This window comes from Ambystoma mexicanum, chromosome 8 (genome assembly GCF_040938575.1).
Source record: "Ambystoma mexicanum isolate Mex_15411 chromosome 8, UKY_AmexF1_1, whole genome shotgun sequence".
Taxonomy (NCBI): Eukaryota; Metazoa; Chordata; class Amphibia; order Caudata; family Ambystomatidae; genus Ambystoma; species Ambystoma mexicanum.
In genome coordinates, this window is record NC_090929.1 from 697726951 (window position 1) to 697745041 (window position 18091).

Here is an 18091-nt window from a genome sequence, read left to right on the forward strand (position 1 = left end):
TTCCATGCTCCCAGTTTACTAATAGCTTTATAATCCATGGCAGCAGGCTGTCCTGGGAACAAAGGAGTTGCTTTCGGAGGGGGGTTTTGTGGGGTAGTGGGCTGAGGATGCTATAGCCCTGGTTCATTTGGTTGTAGCCTTGGATAGAAGCTCAGGAGCTACAACCAAAAGGCTAACTAGCCCCGAGTCCCGACATTAGCGTAGCACCGATCTTTTCCAGACCCAGCAACACCCCTGCCTGGGAATTTGTGCCCCACTGACCATATTAAAATCCTCATTTCACTCTGTCTTTTACACAGTCGCCAAAGCCTGAATTTGTAAAGATAGTTTCCTTTTCTTTAAGAAATGAAGTTTTTTTGCATATTCTGCTTCCTTCTCCAAAGACTAGGAAATTATCTATATCTTATTTTCATGACTACCATCTGTAGGAACAAATGACGCTAAAATGTGGAAAAATAATCTTAGAAAGACAGAAACTCACTCTAAGCCACTAAAAATTCAGGACCAAAAAATCCTAAAATTATTATTAAAAATATGTCCATGTTGGAAGAGAAAACACATGACCCAAGCTGTTTTAATTCTGGAATTGGTCATGCCTTGTTATACGTTTTCAATAGTGGTTTTTACTGTACTATTCTGAGGGTTGTAAGCATTTTCAACATGTGTTCTCTGTATTATGTTTAAATTCTGTGCAGGAGTGGTGCCACTGAAGATGTCTGCATAATTTAGCCCACAACTTGCGGGCGCAACATGATTGTTTACTGCTTATGTGCTTCTAATATCAGGTGACGAATGCACACCATCATGCTACCAGTTCTAGCTGCTTCAGTTTGTCTATCATTCTATTCTTCTGTGGGATTTTATCACATTTGATGATATTTTATTGTATGTGTAATCTTGAAGTGTTGTTGTATATAATGAATCGCTGGTCCTATTTTTTTTTAATTTATGTATGTATCGCTTTTATGACACTCGTTGACGAAATAAAGATGAATTGAATTAGTCATGGTGGATTGTTCAATGTTATTCTTGTAATCTATACAAAAAATCACCAATATTGCTTCTTACTTTTCCTTTGATCATTAACGTCTTTGATCAACATTGCATTATTCGTTTTATATTGACCATCCCGTAAGGAACTGTGATTTTATTGACTAAAAGCACTGATGTTCCCATGGCAGAATTCACCCGCGACTCCTCTCTGCCACGTCCCCCAGCCCCCCATAAACTCCCTCTCGCCTGTGAAAGTGATCAGAGTTGACGTTTAATCGAGTCTGTCACACATTCCTGTCAGGAATGAGCGCAATTACTATGGAACGTCCCTTGGCACACGCTGCTGTGTTTTGCTGTGTTTTGTTCATTCATTTGCGAGTAGAGTAGCGCCTTTTTGCTCACACATGTCACTTTCTTCTTTTATCTCGTCACTGCAGATTTAGCAGATTGCCAGCTGAAGGCCTTCCCCGTTGGGATTTACAGACTGTTGACCCATGTCTCTGAAAAGATCCATGTTATCTCATTGGCGAATAATGACATGAAGTCCCTGACCAGCAAGTTCTTCGCCACCTTCAATCAACTCCAAGGTAGGGCTGGGGTTCAAAACGGACCTATAGAAACGTCATGATGCATCCAATGCAGGCTGCGTTAAGGCCTAGAAAACTAATTCTGCTCCTAAAACCTCCCAAATGAAAGTGGTTGAAACTGTAAGTGCCATGCGGTTTCACCTATTGGAACTCAAAATGCAGAAGTCTGGTGCCAGATTAGCAAAACTTTTCCCTTGTGTGTTTTGAGTATTTTGTGGTGATTATGCGAAATATGGGTCGGGACCTTTTTAATGATCTACACAAATGATGCCTTCCTGAACTCTTTCTTACTGTAGGTCTAGATTATAGAATTCTATGACTAGCATAACCTTTTAGTTTGTTTAATCTTTTATTACTTGAATTCAAACATTTCTAAAAGATGGGCACTGCCAAATATACTTTTTTTATTCTGTATTGCATTATGGCTTACAGCAAACATGTTGCAGAAGACATAAACGGACAATCGAATACTGATAGCTTTGAGTATGTTAATTTGTATGGTGTAGGTAATATGCACTTAAAATACTGATAGCCACACTATGATGGTGTTTGGTAAAGGAATGAACAAACAGTGCAGGTAATTCACAAATACTATTTGTGGTATGGCACATAATTCGAGTTTAAAAACAAATTTAGATGCACTTTCATTTAAACCACTGTTTCAGTGAATTCATTGTGCTCAATTATGTTCATTTTGTATAAAACCACTTTAAAATTGGAATGTCTATTCTTAGCATTCTAAGGAGGCTGTATCCCTCTAAGGTTCCCACTGTGAATATTGCCCGTTGTCAGGATGGGAAAACCCCAGTAACTTTAGTATAGTAGTTTTCCTATGGAAAAACTTTGACACCTTGAGTGTCCTAGCTACGTCATTGTGGGTGCTTTAGGCAACACCAATGGGACGTCGAGTGCATAGCCCCGCCCCCGCGGCTTCCCCTCAGATTTCAACCGTCTTCCAAACCGTTGGGATTACCTCGCATTCTCTCCAGAGAATTCGTCTTTTTGTGAGAAAAAATGTCTTTCATCACTTCACCTTTCACTGTTCCCACTCTTTCCTAAAAGAAAGGTGTGTTTTACGGTCCCATTATGGAATCCTCCGGTCCGGCGAAATCTTTTTTAAGCCGTGTGAGACCTGCAGCCTCAAGAATGTCTGCGAAGGGGACCGGCATTCCGAATGGCTATGTTGCTTTTACCCCAATCATTCCATCGAAGTCTGCAACATCGGTCAAGGGTTTCCCCAAAAAACCCTCTAGGACAGGAACAGGCGCCTAATTTGTTGGCGGAACCAGGGGGCCTATCCGTTTTCGGAGGTCGATTCCTCACGCGGCTGCAGGACGTCCACTCCCTTAGCTAAGAGATCACCACCGCGGCAACGCTCATGGTCAGAAGAACCACTGCATAAGAAACAGCGCTCAGGTGGGCCTAGTCGTTCAACCAGTCAGGATAAATCCAGGAAAGGGCCTCTGTCGAGTGGTGAGGGGCAGGTTTCTCCCCGCTCAGAGCACGTCTCAAGCTAAGCAGAAGGGCTCTCACCCGCAGAAATTTGTGGACTTCGCCCGTAAGTCTTCATCAGATAAATCCACATTGAGGCCTACGTTCTCGTCGACGAGAAAATCTTCATCCACTGACAAGCATCACTCTTTAGCGTCCCACAAGTCTTCATCCGGCCACAACACTACGAAGCACAGATCCAAGTCGCCCTCCAAGCCTTAGTCTTCCCCATCGACGAGGGTACCGGCGACAAAGACCACGTCTATGACTCGTCTCCCAGCAAATGCTCCATCGTCGATGACCGCTTCAGCGGCGACGACCCCGTCGGCCGCTGTCCTGTCGACGACCATACCATCGGCTACTACACTGTTGACGACAGCACCGCTGACGACAACACCGTCCACGACCATACCATCAACCACCAAACCGTTCCCCATCAACCCATACCTCTTCGGCAGGACCAGCAAAAGATCTGGCTCACAAGAGGTCAAAGCACACAACTGTGCCTGCACAACAGCCCATGTTCGAAAAGTCTCCAACCATACTGCTGGAGAAAATACTTTAGCATGTGATCACTTCTGATTTTGAAGCACCTCGCTACGATGAGCAGGAGGCTTTTGAGTCTGATCCCGAAGAAGGGCCCTCAGAAACGCCCCTTCTAGATCCATCGGTCCTGTGGCTGCAGCGGATTGCGCAATCGCCTGCCCTTCCGTCCACTTCAATGGACATGTGGGCTTTTCCACCTCAATATCCGTGAATTAATCCGCAGTCATTGCTTTCGCTGCAAGTTCTCACCACCTTGCAATCTCTCCTGGGGCAAAAGGACACCAGGCCCCCTATGCCTCAAACACTGGTAGTCCTGCTGTTGCAAAGCCCGCTGATTACTCCTCATCAGAAGGATACTTCAGACACTTCGCGAAATCAAGACTCTCGTCCCAGACGGCGATCCCCGGCTAGACCTCCTCCCCATTCTCCTAGGGCTCTTAGTCCTCGGCGTAGAGAAAAGGAGGAAGGAGAGTTGGATTACTCAGACATCGCACCACAAGACATACTCTCCTCTTATCCAAGGTGGGCGGATACTTGGGATACTGACTGGAACCAGGACGCTCTGATTAGTCCGGCCCAACCATCTCTTCCTGATAACATAGGGGCATTCCATGCCATGATGGCTAAAGCCTGTCAGGAATTTGGTCTAATTGCGGAGGAGGAAAAGGACTGTTTCTTGTTTGACCACATGGGGAATAGATGAAAGGCGGTTTTCTCAATCCCTATATTGGATCATGTATGGAAGGAGGATCTCTGTACGATGAAGCACCCGTTTACGGAGTCAGCAATCGAGGGCCACTTGGAAAAGAAATTCAAAGCTCCCGAATCCACTCCGAAGTGCCTGACATCACAGCCTACACTGGAATCAGTTGTTTCTGCAGTGGCTAATAGAAAGGCTTGCACCCAGCACAAGTGTGCCACTCCTCCTGAAAATGAGAACCATAAATTGGACGCTTTCGGTAAGAAATTCCTCACTATTGGAGCCACTATTGTGAAGGCTGCCAACTCGTTGGCCATCGAGGCGAGGTACGACTGCCTAGCACCACTGTTAGACCACCTTCCGGAGTAGCAGAGGAAGGAAGCTATACTTTTGGTGCGAGAAGGGGAGATGGCATTGAACCACAGTATAAACATTGCGGTTGACCTGGTGGAGACTGGTTTCCAGCAAATTAATAACTGGGTGGTTCTCAGGCGTCAAGCTTGGCTTCACTGCACGGATTTCCACCAGGTGGTTCAACACAAGGATGTGGACATGACTTGCGAGGGGGAAAATCTTTTCGGGGAAAAGATCAACGATGCTTTGAAAACCATGAAAGCGGATTCTGATACTTCAAGATCACTTACAGCCGTGCAGGGCAGAAGATCTTTTTGCCCCGTTCGCTACTTTCGTGGCACCTCAGGGAACGCAAGATTTGCAGGTTCTCGAGATAAGGGATCGGGTAGGTCCTCCTACTATTCCCAAGGATACAGGCGTTCCTTTCAGACTGCCCAACGCAACAAGAGTACGAAGGCCAGAATAAAAGGGGGGCCTCCTCTTCACAAAGAGGCCGTCAAAGCAAGCCGCATTAATGACTGCCACATGGGCAGCCAACTGGGAGGGAAGGTGGCATTCCACTGTATCAAGTGGCATTCTATATCAATAGACAGATGGGTGCTGGAAGCTATCCAGTAATGTCACTCTTTGGAGTTCACGTGTCCACAACCGCCCCATTCCTCCAGTAAAAACATCTCCGCCTCACCTTTGCGTCTTGCGTCAGGAGGTTCGTCTCATGTTACATAAAGGGGCGATAGAGGGGGTCCCCTTATCGGCAGAGGAAAGGGTACCTACTCCAGGTTTTACATAGTCTAGCCAAACCGCAAATGGCACCCCATTCTAGACCTGCGGCTGCTCAATAAGAACATAAAGAAGCCAACGTTCAGGATGCTAACCTTGCAAGACGTTATAAGGGCAGTTCAACGCAAGGAGCTTTTGGCGTCTCTAGATTTCGAGGACACTTACTTTCACATACATATGCACCCAAGCCAACAAAGATTTCTCAGGTTCATGGTGGGCAACAGCCATTATCAGTTTCGGGTTCTCTCCTTCGGCCTAAAGTCAGCTTGCAGGACTTTCATCAAGTGTCGGGCTCCTGTAGCAGCTTACCTCCGGAGAAACAGTCAGCACGTTTACCCGTACCTGTAGAACTGGTTGGTCAGGGGCTCCACTTACCAACAGGAATCTCTCCAACACAATGCTCCTTTTACAACATCTAGGATTCGCCATCAACTTCAGCAAGTTTCAGAGCGCAATTCCAGACATCTCTCAATCAGGTCAGGCATTCGAACGAGAGGATAGGCAAACTCTAGTCCCTAGCGGGCTCGTTTACACCAGGAACATCTGTCGCGGTCCGCTCATACATGTCCCTCCTCGGCACCATGTTGTCCTGCATTCCACTCATTCCAAATTGTCTCTTTATTCGCCCAACACAGGAGTTTCTCACTTCCAGATGGTCCCAAATCCAGGGTCCTGGACAGACGGGGTGCTCATAGCCCACTCTCTGGTGGACTCTTCCAGTCAACCTCAAACAGGGCATGCCCCTGGTGGAACCGGATTTTCTACACACCGGTGCCTCGCAAGCTGGATGGGGTGCTCATCTGGACCACTTCCGAAACAAACGCCTGCGGTCTACAATGGAGGCCTCTCTGCATATCAACATCCTAGAACTGAGGGCAGTACATTGGGTGCTCAGATCGGTTCTTCCCCTCATGTAGGACTGGGTATTAAGGATTCTCACCGACAACACCACAACCATGTTTTATCTATGCAAGCGGGGGGGGGGGAACTACACTCGCAACTCCTTTTCCCAGGAAGCCCAAACCATCTGACACTGGGCTATAGAACACAGGATTCAGATCCTGGCTTTCCACCTGCCAGGGATTTAGAACATACAGGCCGATTTGCAGACGCACAAATGGCAACTGAACAGCTCCCATGTGACAAAGATCTTCGAAAAGTGGGGCATTCCAACTTTGGACCTGTTCACCAGCCACGAAAATGAACAGTGCCATCAGTTTGCCAGCAGAGTCCTTCATCCGAGCTCGAGAGGGGACGCATTCTCTTTCCAGGGGACGGGGATGTTCCTTACTCATTTCCTCCTTTTCCCCTGATAAGGAAAATGGTTCAGATGATTCACAAGGTTCCCTGCAAAATCATCCTAGTGGCCCCGTTCTGGCCAAGCCAGACCGGGTTCTCTGACCTTCACCTGGCGGCAGATGATCCTCTTCACCTGGGTTCCCAGCCAGATCTCCTCTCTCAGAACAGGGGAATGGTGTGGCATCACAATCCAGGCTCCCTCAACCTGGCTGCATGGCTCCTGACCAATCCAATTTAGCAACCTAAATATAGCCGAGGATTGTCGCTGCACTCTGGCTTCGTTAAAGGCTCTGTCTACCAACACATCATACGCGCATAAGTGGAAAAGGTTTTGTTTCTGGTGTTCTTAGACAGCCTAACCAACAGCCATTGCACATTTCACGTCAACAACTCCTTCCTTACGTTTTGCTGTTAGCAAAGGATGGTCAGGCAATATCGTCTATCAAGGTTCACCGAGCGGCGATATCAAGGTTCACGTGGAAAAGGAATTATACACCACTTTTCAGTGACAGATTGATTAAGCATTTCCTCCAGGATCTTTTCAGGACTTTTCCTCCAAAGAAAATGTTTTCTCCCGTTTGGAGCCTCAACCTTGTACTTGCAGCCCTCATGAAACCCCTGTTTGTGACTGTCAACAGCTGCCATAAGATTTCTCACATGGAAGGTGATTTTTCTAGTGGCCATCACGTCCTCCAGATGGTTATCAGAACTGCAGGCTCTGGTCATTGACCTGCCCTATCTGCGCTTCATGAAGGACAGGGTTCTTCTCTCTACAAATCCACATTTCATTCCGAAGATTCCATCGGATTTTCACAAAAACACTACTGCGGAAAACGGTTTGCATTCTCTGGACGTCAAAAGAGCTTTAAAGTACTAACTGGATCGCACAAAGTTGTTTAGATCATCCAAACAACTATTTGTGGCGTTCGGCCCCTCCAATAAAGGGCGTCCGATTTCAAAACCAGGCATCTCATGCTGGGTGGCGGCGACTATATCTTTCTGCCACAATAAAGCCAACAAACCATTGCAGTCGGCTCCCAGCGCTCACTCTACAAGGTCCACGGCGACCTCAGCGGCCCTATGGGTGGGCACACCAATCAGAGACCTTTGCCAGGCAGCAATGTGGGCGGTGCCCCACACCTTCACCAGACACTACTGTCTGAGTCAACAGCTTTTCCAGTAAGGCAAACCCTGCAACCTCCATGGTTTTTACTCTACTCCTCTGTTATTGTCTTAAAGTTATGTGATTCTCTCTTTTTTGATCATATTGTATATGTCCTGTTTGCCTGATGTACACCTCCAGGCATTCTTACTGCTACAAAATCTATACACAGCATGTGATTCCATGAAAGATCCAATGCTGGAGAAGGGAGTCGTTTCTTACCTGTAACTCCATTTCTCCAGCGTTGGTATATTTCATGGATTCACATGCGCCCTCCAGCCTTCTCCCTCAGACATACATCCTTCTTAGGACATCCTCCTCTTGGAGAGGTTACAATCTGAGGGGAAGCCGCAGGGGGTGGGGGGAGGGCTATACACTCGACGTCCCATTGGTGCTGCCTAAACCACCCACAACGACGTCGATGGGACACAGTTTTCCATAGGAAAACTACTATACTAAATTTAACAGGGTTTTCCCAGCCTGATGGGGAATATTCACAGCATGTGAATCCATGAAAGATATCAACGCTGGAGAAATGGAGTTACAGGTACGAAACTACTCCCGTCGGGGGCACTCATTTTGCCTTACATGTGCTACTTTCCAGATATAATGACCCACAGACATGTAGGTGTACCGAAGAAGAAATGTGGACACTTTACTTGGGATTTAAGTCACGAGTTGCTGAGAACTGCCAAGCCACCTGCTCATTGTATGTTTTGATGTTTGTAATGTTTGTCTGTTTTGAACCTTGAAGTTGCTATCTTGCTGCATTGTTTTTAAACAAGCCTTTAATGATTTAGTCCACTCACTATGGAGAACATACCTAGATGCAAAGTTATCATTAAAGTAGAATCCCACCTTGAGTTGTAACTGGACCTCCTATGGAACCAATGGACACTTTTCTTTTTCTGCCCGTTAAACATGGCCTGTTCTTTTTCCCCATACTTTTGTTTTATGTGGTTTGTTTTTATGAACATTGTTATTTTCCTTGAGAATGTATTTATTTTATGCTGATGTATTATTTGATGTATTGTCTGATTGCAAAATGGTATTAGCCATGAACTTCTTGATTGAATCAGCGAATGCATGGGGTCCAGAAAGTGCCAAAAGAATAGTGTTGACTGCCAGTGACTATGTCAAAGAGGTGGGCTACTGTAGATCTGACCACGTTCACATTGCAGCATTTTACAGTGGAATAGGGATGCCCATCTCAGCGCCATCTGCTACATAATAATTTACTACTTGCTGGATGCAAAAAAGCTGCTTTGGGACACTGTGACGGTCGATTGTGGCGGCGGAAGGAAAACGGTTCTGGACGAGCACATAATCAGACTGTTAACATAGGATGTATATTTTGAAAGGATTATTACAACATAGATTGTGATTTTTGGGTAGGTATATTCTGTATGGATTCATCAAAGTTGCTTCCTTTTCTTCTGGGCAGGATGAAATGTTTGGGTTCTCAGATTATACATAGTTCTCTGGCACTATGCTTTCCGGAATGCACTGTGTACTTTTTCTCAGTCTTTTAATGCCAGATGCAGGTTTTCAGGCATTTGTAACTAACTATACCTTGTTGAAGGGCTTTCGCTTCTCTGCCTTTACTTGAAGCTATGGAGACTTGTAATCAAACGCCTTTTTAATTTTTAATTTCTGTTACAACTAATCTTTTACTTAACATTTACAAGTGTCCAAACCTTGTACCTCCTACCAGGGTATTTATACTTGCAACAGTGATTGTTATACTTCTGCGTCTTTCAGCTGTTTCTAAATCTCTTGTCACCTGTATACTTTAGCAGTTTCCCACCCTGGTACTTCGTGGCAGAGCATTTTAATTTACAACAGTTGTTCACAATCTGTGAATTCTAGTTACCTTTTATCTATTCAATAACACACTTCTGTTAAAGCTTCATTCGAGGCTTCTTGCTCACTCCACACTCAACATCTCACTGCTTCTCCCAGCTTTGCCTGCTGCTCCCATGCTTCTCGACTTTTCTCCTGGTCAGTTACTGGAGCAAGGACCTCCAGAGGTTCACTCACCTTTTTCTGTTGCCCATCTTGCTGACTGTTTTGCTTTTCTGACGCTGGTAAGTGTTACACACTTTCATGGCTGGTTGCTTTCTCTCCTCATTTGCTGTACTCCACTTTTGCTTTTTGCTTCCGTTTGGTAATGCATGCACAGGGTGGGTTACTCAGCTTTACTTCTGCCGCTCTGTGAATGTGCATTCTGCTTGTGCAGTTCTCTGCTTGCAGGGTCACACGAGAGGCACTGTTCATCCTCACGGCTTCCTAGAGGATCTGTCAGTGACATTAAGAGACTCTTACGCAGAGTCCTAAGCTTCGTCATCTGTGTTTCTGTCTCTCTTGCGGGTTGGTAGTGACATCCAGCTCAGCTTCCTCACTCAGAACCATCAGCTTGCAAATACTTTAGTGGCCGTATGAATGGGGTGGGAAAACAGACTGTCAGTTGCGTTGGTTCCAGTACTTTGCCACAGTACATGGTCTGTGGAGAATGGGGTGCATGTTGAGGTAATAGTTGGGTGCAATATGGCACATGTGTAGCTTCACCCAAGGACAACTTTTAGATATTTTGTTGACTCATATTCTTATATTAACACTTGAGTACAGTTTCATGAATAACCTAAATGTGGCATGGGGATTTCATGTCCATGGTTCCGTGGCTACCTCGGTATAGGAAGGCCTGTGTTTCGTGTTTCAAGGTGTTAATGAACTTAATGCAGTTTTCCTGGAGCCACATGTGAAGGTGGATCAGAGCTATGGTCCCTTAGCTGAAAACAACCAAAGACTCAAAGGGGAACAGCTACTTCAGAAAAACTAAAAGTGGATAGCATAGAAGAAACTGTATGGAAGAGAGTCGTGCAGACACATGGGAATAGGCAATAGGTACAAGTAAGACAAATCAATGTGGTTACCAATCGGTGTGTACTGTAGGGATTTTGAGCGATGGCACAACATACTAACCAAATTAAGAATCACAAAAAAAGGGTCTTGGGTTGGGTGGACACCTATAGTGTCAGGGAAATATTCTAACGCAGAGAAACCCTTGATAATCTAGTGTCAAGGAGGCGATAACTCTCTGGGTGCTCCCAGCAAATCAGGGTAATCAAGTCTTAAACCTATTCTTCAGAGTCTCTTTCCCTCCTGGGATGCCCTATTCTAACCACCAAAGTCCAGAGATTAGGGTCAATGAAATGTTCAAACCTAGTCTTTAATTGCTTTAACCTCCAGGCTAACCCTAAACTACAACACACAGGATCCCAAAGGAAACACATCCTCTTAAACTCCATCCCTATTTTAGAAATTAACCAACACCAGATGCTTTTCTTTGCAGTCCTCTCCTGAGGCTTGGTCACAGTTCTGCCTTCTGCAGGGTCTCGGGTCAGCACACATTCTTTAGGCCTTTAAGTGCTCTTGTTCCTTTAACAAATCCATCTTCTTTGATCTCTCCACGACCCCTGGCTCTCTCGCCCCTCTTAGGCTCCTTCACACCCTTTTATTCTTTCAAACTTCTCTTAGCTCTTTCTATGCTATGACCGTTGATTTTTTTTCAGCGCTCAACTCTTAACTGCAATTGGAAATCCTCCTGCCCTCATTCATGATCCTTTTCAGGCAGACTGTATCGTCACAATCCTGCCAGGATATTTGTTCTCTGGCTTCTTCAAGCAAGCGCCCCGCCTTCAGTCCTTCCTTCGGGTATCTGGTCTGGTGGATAGGACCTGTCCCTAGGTCCTCTCTTCACTCCAGCACCATCCCTTGTACTAGGATATGTGAAGGATCTGATGGGATTCTTCCTAGAAACCTGGTCTGGGACCCTCCTCATGTTGCCAGGGAAAGGCAAGCGCTGTCTGATCCCGACCCTGGGGTTGGTGTACTGCGGGAAGACCACATGGGGTATGGGGGAGGGGGGGGAACTAGACCAGGAAGACTGGGAGGAACCCCTTTTAAACTTTCCCCATAATACCTCCCTTTTGATGGTTTCTTGCCAAATTAAAGAAGTGGAAAAGCCTAACTTTCAGAGAATGAACTACATGTCCCAGAATCCCATAGGGACTGAGACGAAGAAGAGGGCTGAAGACGCATGCAGATATAGAAGACAGGCAATTAGGCCTAACAGGGTCAGACTATTGATAGTAATGGCTTGCACCTGAAACCAATTGCCCCACCGAGGAGGCATAAAAGGCTGTAGTAGGAAAGGGAAGAACGCATGAGCAGGAGCTGGAAGGCTGGTAGTAGTAGCAGAAGCAGAAAAGCACAAGGCTGACAGTTAATGCGGAAGTGTGATCACTTAAAGGACGCCAGAACGTGGGGACAGCAGATTTCACCTGCAGGTTCTGAAAGGGTCCTGTGTTCACAAACCCTGACTTGCCGTGGCTGCACTGAGAGATGTGCTGAGAGTAAAGGTCTTCCAAGGTGCGCATAGTGGCTGTAATTGCAGAGCCGCAAACGTGCTGAAGCCTGATGCCTGTAGCAAAAAGCAAGTTGAGGGACAAAGTAGTGATGAAGACTCCCAGTTGGTGTGGCCAGACTGGAGACACCCGTGCTGCAGAAGTGTGTGCGTCCCAAAGCCATAGTAGAAGAGGAAGAAGTCGGGAAGGTGAAGCAGCCCGCAATCGCAGTTTTCCTGGAGCCGGTGAGTCAAGCTTGGCATTCAGGTTCACTCCGAAAACCTTGCCGGTAACTTTTACCAGCGCTAAAGTGACTCGCGTAGGAATGGAAGCAAGTATAAACTGTTTAGTGTTGTGAAGAGTCTTATTAACAATGGAAATGTATCAAGTGCACTTTTAGTAAAAGCCGTAGTGCGCACGTGAGAAGAAAAGCATTTCATTTCCCATTGTTGAACTATTAATATTGCCGGAGTGATCGGGTGTCTTCAATAAAAGGGGAAACGCTTTCTAAATTATTCCGAAACCCTAACGTTGACTTTCACAATTGTTAAAAGAACCTATGGCATCAAAGGAAGGTCACGTGTGGCCAATTGTGATTCCCGACAGGAGTTAGAAAATATCTGTGTTAATACTTGGGAGTACAAACACTTATTTAAGGTTAGAGATCTACCTTAAAGAGTGTTCATGTATGCCTAAATCGGTTTCTCCTTCCAAGACTGAACCTTGTAACTTATGTATTCTTTAAGCCTAGAAGTTGTTGTACTAATAAGAACAAGCATTACCCAAGCCAAGAGGCGAACCCTTTTCTATATTGAAGCGAACCCTGTTTAAATCTATCCATCGGAGTTATGAAGTTGCTTTATTTGATTTTTATTTTGTTCTAGTCCAAAACCCATTCAGGCTTATTTTAATCAGTTACATTATGTCTGAATTTGGAGCATTTCCCCCAGGATAGTATTTTTACGCTCAATGCCCAGTGCTATGTTGCACATGAGCTTGTAGTCCATCCTACCAAGTAGGAAGTTAATGAGCCCAACATATTGCATTTAGCTGTACAGCAACAGATCACACCATCCAATATTTACACCCTTCGGACCCGATGTGGAAAAACTGAACTGCGATATGTAAAGCTATAAAGTCTTCAATTTCTTTATTCTTGGCATCACTAGCACCATTTTCAGGGCAATATACCTGAAGAAATGAAAAAATAAGAGACAAAACTACAACAGATAAAAAAACTACCTCAGGAATGTACATCTAAATCAACACTACATTGTAGTCAACAGCTGCACTTTGTTTCACAAACTGTGGCTATGAGTCTGTGAAATTATCAGGCAGGAGCCAGGTTGTCATAACAAAAGAAAGAATCCTTTTTTCAGGAGGCGAACACGAGAATACGTTCCTGCGTGAACTCAAAGGGTTTGAAAACTGTTAAGGATTTGTTGCAGGGGTCGGGTGTATGGATGCTGTCTGGTTTGGGTTCTAGTAGTCTCAATATGCCTATGGAAACTTTCGGCACTCTCTCGCCATAAGTCCGAGTCCCTCTCCGTCTGTCGATCACAGAAAAAGAACAAGGAAAAGTCTCAGCACTTCCGTATTTTACCGTACTTCCCATGACTCCTGCCCTATCAGCGGGCTTCCTGGAGGTCATGCTGCAAATGGGTTGGCCTCCATCCCCCTCCCACTCCCATGGGTGGTACCTGTATTCAGGCCGCCGCAATCCGTCTCAACTCAGCTCTGACCTGTATTGTCCTCCGGCAACCTCAGGTTTGTAGACGGCTGCAGCCCCTTTGTGGTAATGCGAGTGGGGCCAGAAGCAGATCACCTTCACCCGTGAGTACGGGCCATTGATTCCAGGGTGGCGTTTTATGGTTCCTGCCCTTCGGGACCGGTTGACAAAGGGGGTGGGGGTGGGCTTTGACAGTGCACTCTCGGTGTTGTAGTGCAAGGTTGGACTCGGGTATTAAAGAAAGTAGCCGAGTGGGGAGCAGGTCTTGACCAGCAAGGTGGCACTCTGGCTGCGGTAGTGCAGCGTGGGATTTGGGCACAAGCGGAGGTAACAGGGTGGCGGGGCGGGACCTGGGAGGCAAGCTTGTACTACAGGGTTGGACTTGGGCACAGACGGGGGCACAGACGGGGGCACTGACAGAGGCAACCTCACAGAGTCCTGGACAAGAACGATCTCCCGTTTTAAGCTGCAGTAACTTATTCTGCCTATGGATCATCGATCCTTGTGTGGTACATTTACAGTTCCTCCTAAAGCACATGGGCGACTGTCTCAAAGTAACCTGCAGCTTTCCTGAGTGTCTTCTGATACAAGTGTGACATTGTTACCCGAAGTTGGGAGTGTGGCAATACAGCTTCAAGGTAGATACTGGAAGCACGAAGGTGTGAATAAAGCTGGGGAAGGGAGCTGGATGCTTGTAAGAAGATTAATTCAATAATCTTTAATGCTGCAACTGTTGAAGTTGAGACAGACAGAAGAGGCAACGGGGCTGCCCTTTTCTTGGAGTATAGGAGAGAATAGCGCCTTGTATACCTGTAGAGGTTGAAGAGTCTTGTCTTTAATGCCTAACAATCCTGAAATACAAAGCTGAAGCAGACATACCAGAACTGTGGTTGTGTATAATATTGTCAGTGGATGTTGCATTGAAATTGGTGGAAGTAGTAGCATACTGTGGAACAAAGGAGTCTGTTCCCATGGTAATAATGGTAGAAGGATGGTTGTCAAAAGGAAAGCAACAACCCAAGAAGCATCATGACAATTATACAATTCTGACGATGTGTCACGCACCTCGTAAGCATCCTGATCACAGCAACAGTCCAGCAGCTTCCCTTCAGCCTCACTGCCTCCTCTGTCATCTGGAGCCCTCATTCATCAAGGTAAGCCCATTTGGGGCCAGCAGAAAATCAATGGATTTCTTCACTGGCCTTCTAGCATTACAGGCAGCAATTTATAACATTTATTGCTGTTATTTATCTTTTAGCGCTGTGCGTGTCACGCACATCGTAAATAGACTAAATGAGACGAGAATGTGTTTCTCAGCATGAGCAATGCTTTGTTTTGCACTCTGTGTCATTTGAAAAAATAAGTCTTTCTACAAATACTTCAACTGTTTCATTTGCTCGTGGCTGTCATGAGAGGCCGGACAGGGAAGCTGTGGGACCGATGGAGGAGCCACCATTGATTGTGCCACCACGCTCTCCCAGCACGGTCTAGTCTTTTTGTGGCCGGCTTCCTCATCTTCCTCCTGGCCACACCCCCTGCGCATTGCAACTTTAGTGTTTTCTAAACTAACGATCTATGTCACTTTTTTCCTCTGTAGCCCTCCTGTTTCTGCCTTTGATCCTCCTCGTTTTTGTTCCTGCTTACTGTTTGTATTTTTGCCCTTTGTTTGTTCTCCTTCAGTGTTTTACTTTCATTTTGCCTTTAAGTGTTCTCCACTGCTTCTACCTTTTTCTCTTTCTGTCTATTGCCCTTTGCCTTCTGTGTTTTCCTTCTGCCGGCTTCGGCGTTCCACGTTGGGTCGGCCGGTCTTCCTGCCCGCTCCACCTCGCCCGGCACCTTTCTCCCTTATCCTTGTGGTATCGCCTCTTGCCTCACTTTCCGTCTCCCCGGGTTCTGCAAGAGATCTGTCCTTCGGTACTCTCCTATTGTGGTCATATCGAGAAGCCAGAAGCTGATCTTTTCTCCCATTTCTTGTCTTCCTTTTTTCTGTACTTTCCCAAGTTTTCTGGCATCGCTGACTCCATCCAAGCTATGTTCTTCCTAGCCGCCGGACACTCATGTTATTTCTCTGACTTCTCATTTTGGGTTTCCTGTAGTTGGTTTCTAACTTTTCCCTTCGGGATTCTTCCCTCTCTGGTCTCTTCCTGCTCGCTTTACTGATTCCCTTCTCTGATCATCAGTACCCTTAGATTTTCTTTGCCTTCCATCCTTTCTGTTGTATTCTACAAGGGAGACCCCTGCTATGCTTCCAAGGAATATGAACCCATCAGTACGTCCAAGGAATATCAACCCATCAGTACTTCCAAGGAATATCTACCCATCTGACCTGTATTGTGTTCATCTGGCTTCCTGTTTTTTTTTCTGCCTTTGGCTTTTTCCCCATACTTGGTCTGCTCAGGGGAGACTCCATTCTTGTCTTGGTGGTGCTATATCAGACGATGTTGCGAATTCCCGGTACAGATCCTACCTCTTCAGGAAGAAGACTGGAACACCTGAGGAAACCTTCACTGAACTTTCTGCCTCCGACACCTCGACCAGTGGAAGCAACACCAACACTCAAGTGAGATCTTGCCATTCTGACAGTAGCCACACCCCAAGATGGCAGCCCCTGCCTTGCCCAGTAAGCCATCGACCTTGTGTGAGCCTGGTGCCCTGTGATTGGCTGACACTCTGCTACTTGACCCAATCAGGCCCTCTGGGAGGTGGGAGCCAGCACCTTCAACAACAGCCCTCATCTATGCCGGGTGGAAGCCTCGATCTCTTTCATCCTGATCACAGTAACCGTCCAGCAGCTTCCCTTCAGCCCCACTGCCTCCTCCCTCATCTGAAGCCCTCATTCGTCAAGGTAAGCCCATTTGGGGCCAGCAAACAATCAGCAGATTTCTTCACTGGCCTACTGGCATTGCTGTTTTTTTATCTTTTGGCCCTGTGCGTGTCGTGCCCATCTTAAATAGACTAAATGAGGTAACAATGTGTTTCTCAGCATGAGCAGTGCTATGTTTTGCACTCCGTGTGTGTCATTTGAAAAAATACATATTTTTCTACAAATACATATTTTTCTACAAATACTTGAACTGTTTCATTTTCTTGTGGCCACACTCCAAGATGGCCGCCCCTGCCTTGCCTTGTAAGCCATCGACCCTGTGTGAGCCTGGTGCCCTGTGACACTCTGCTACTTGACCCAATCAGGCCCTCCGGGAGGCGGGAGTCAGCACCCTCAACAAATGCCCTCATCTAAGGCCCTGTCTGTTTCCTGTCCGTTGCCTGATCAGGTCTGGGGGTCCCCTTCACCCCCTTACCGACATGAACATATGGAAGCTGAGCAGCACAACCCTGCCTTCCGAGTCCACTGAAAATCATGGGACAATCTTTCTACTTCCCTGAAGGTTAGCCTCCACAGCTTTTAAACACACATCCTCTTCCTCCACTCCTTTTACTGTTCCACCCTTTGCTCCGTCTCACCTCTACTTTCGCTCACAATACCTCTTGAACAAAACAAACTTTCCTGTGTGCACATGCTGCACTGTTTTATTCTGCTTTTAGCTAAAATCGAACTTGCCGTTGTGCACATGCTGCACTGTTTGTTCTGCTTTTAGCTAAAATCGAACTTGCCTGTGTGCACGTGCTGCACTGTGTTTATTCTGCTTTTAGCTAAATTCAAATTTGCCCGTGTGCACAAGCTGCACTGTGTTTGTTCTGCTTTTGGCTAGTATCGAATTTAGCAGTGTGCACATTTTATCAGGGTGCACAACTGTTATCACTAGTTTTTTTTTTTTTAAAGCATTTGCTGTGAGTACATCATGCATTACACGTCCTGCTCGCCCTACCTTGTCCTCAGTGCCTGCACCCCCTACCCTCTTTCCCCCACCCCTTGTGTCCACCCCCTTCCTCCCTGTGCCTCAGTACATCAGCCTGGTAAGTGTCCTCCTCACCACTGCAGCTAGCTATGTCGCCATCTATCTCTCCTATCTTTTCTAACTACTTCTCTATTTCTTATCACTTAATCTGGCCGGAAGAAACTTAAGAACGACATACTAGGCTCCA

The 18091-nt window shown here is 46.2% G+C and overlaps 1 protein-coding gene across 3 annotated transcripts in view; it reads left to right on the forward strand.

Annotated features, from left to right (window-relative positions):
- Window positions 1–18091, forward strand: part of LRRC20 (leucine rich repeat containing 20) — a 2045340-nt gene that overhangs the window by 461729 nt on the left and 1565520 nt on the right. For all 3 annotated transcript variants that reach the window (XM_069610505.1, XM_069610506.1, XM_069610507.1), the window contains exon 3: window positions 1431–1580. In XM_069610505.1, coding sequence (XP_069466606.1) covers window positions 1431–1580 — 150 coding nt within the window. The remainder of the gene's footprint in view (window positions 1–1430; window positions 1581–18091) is intronic.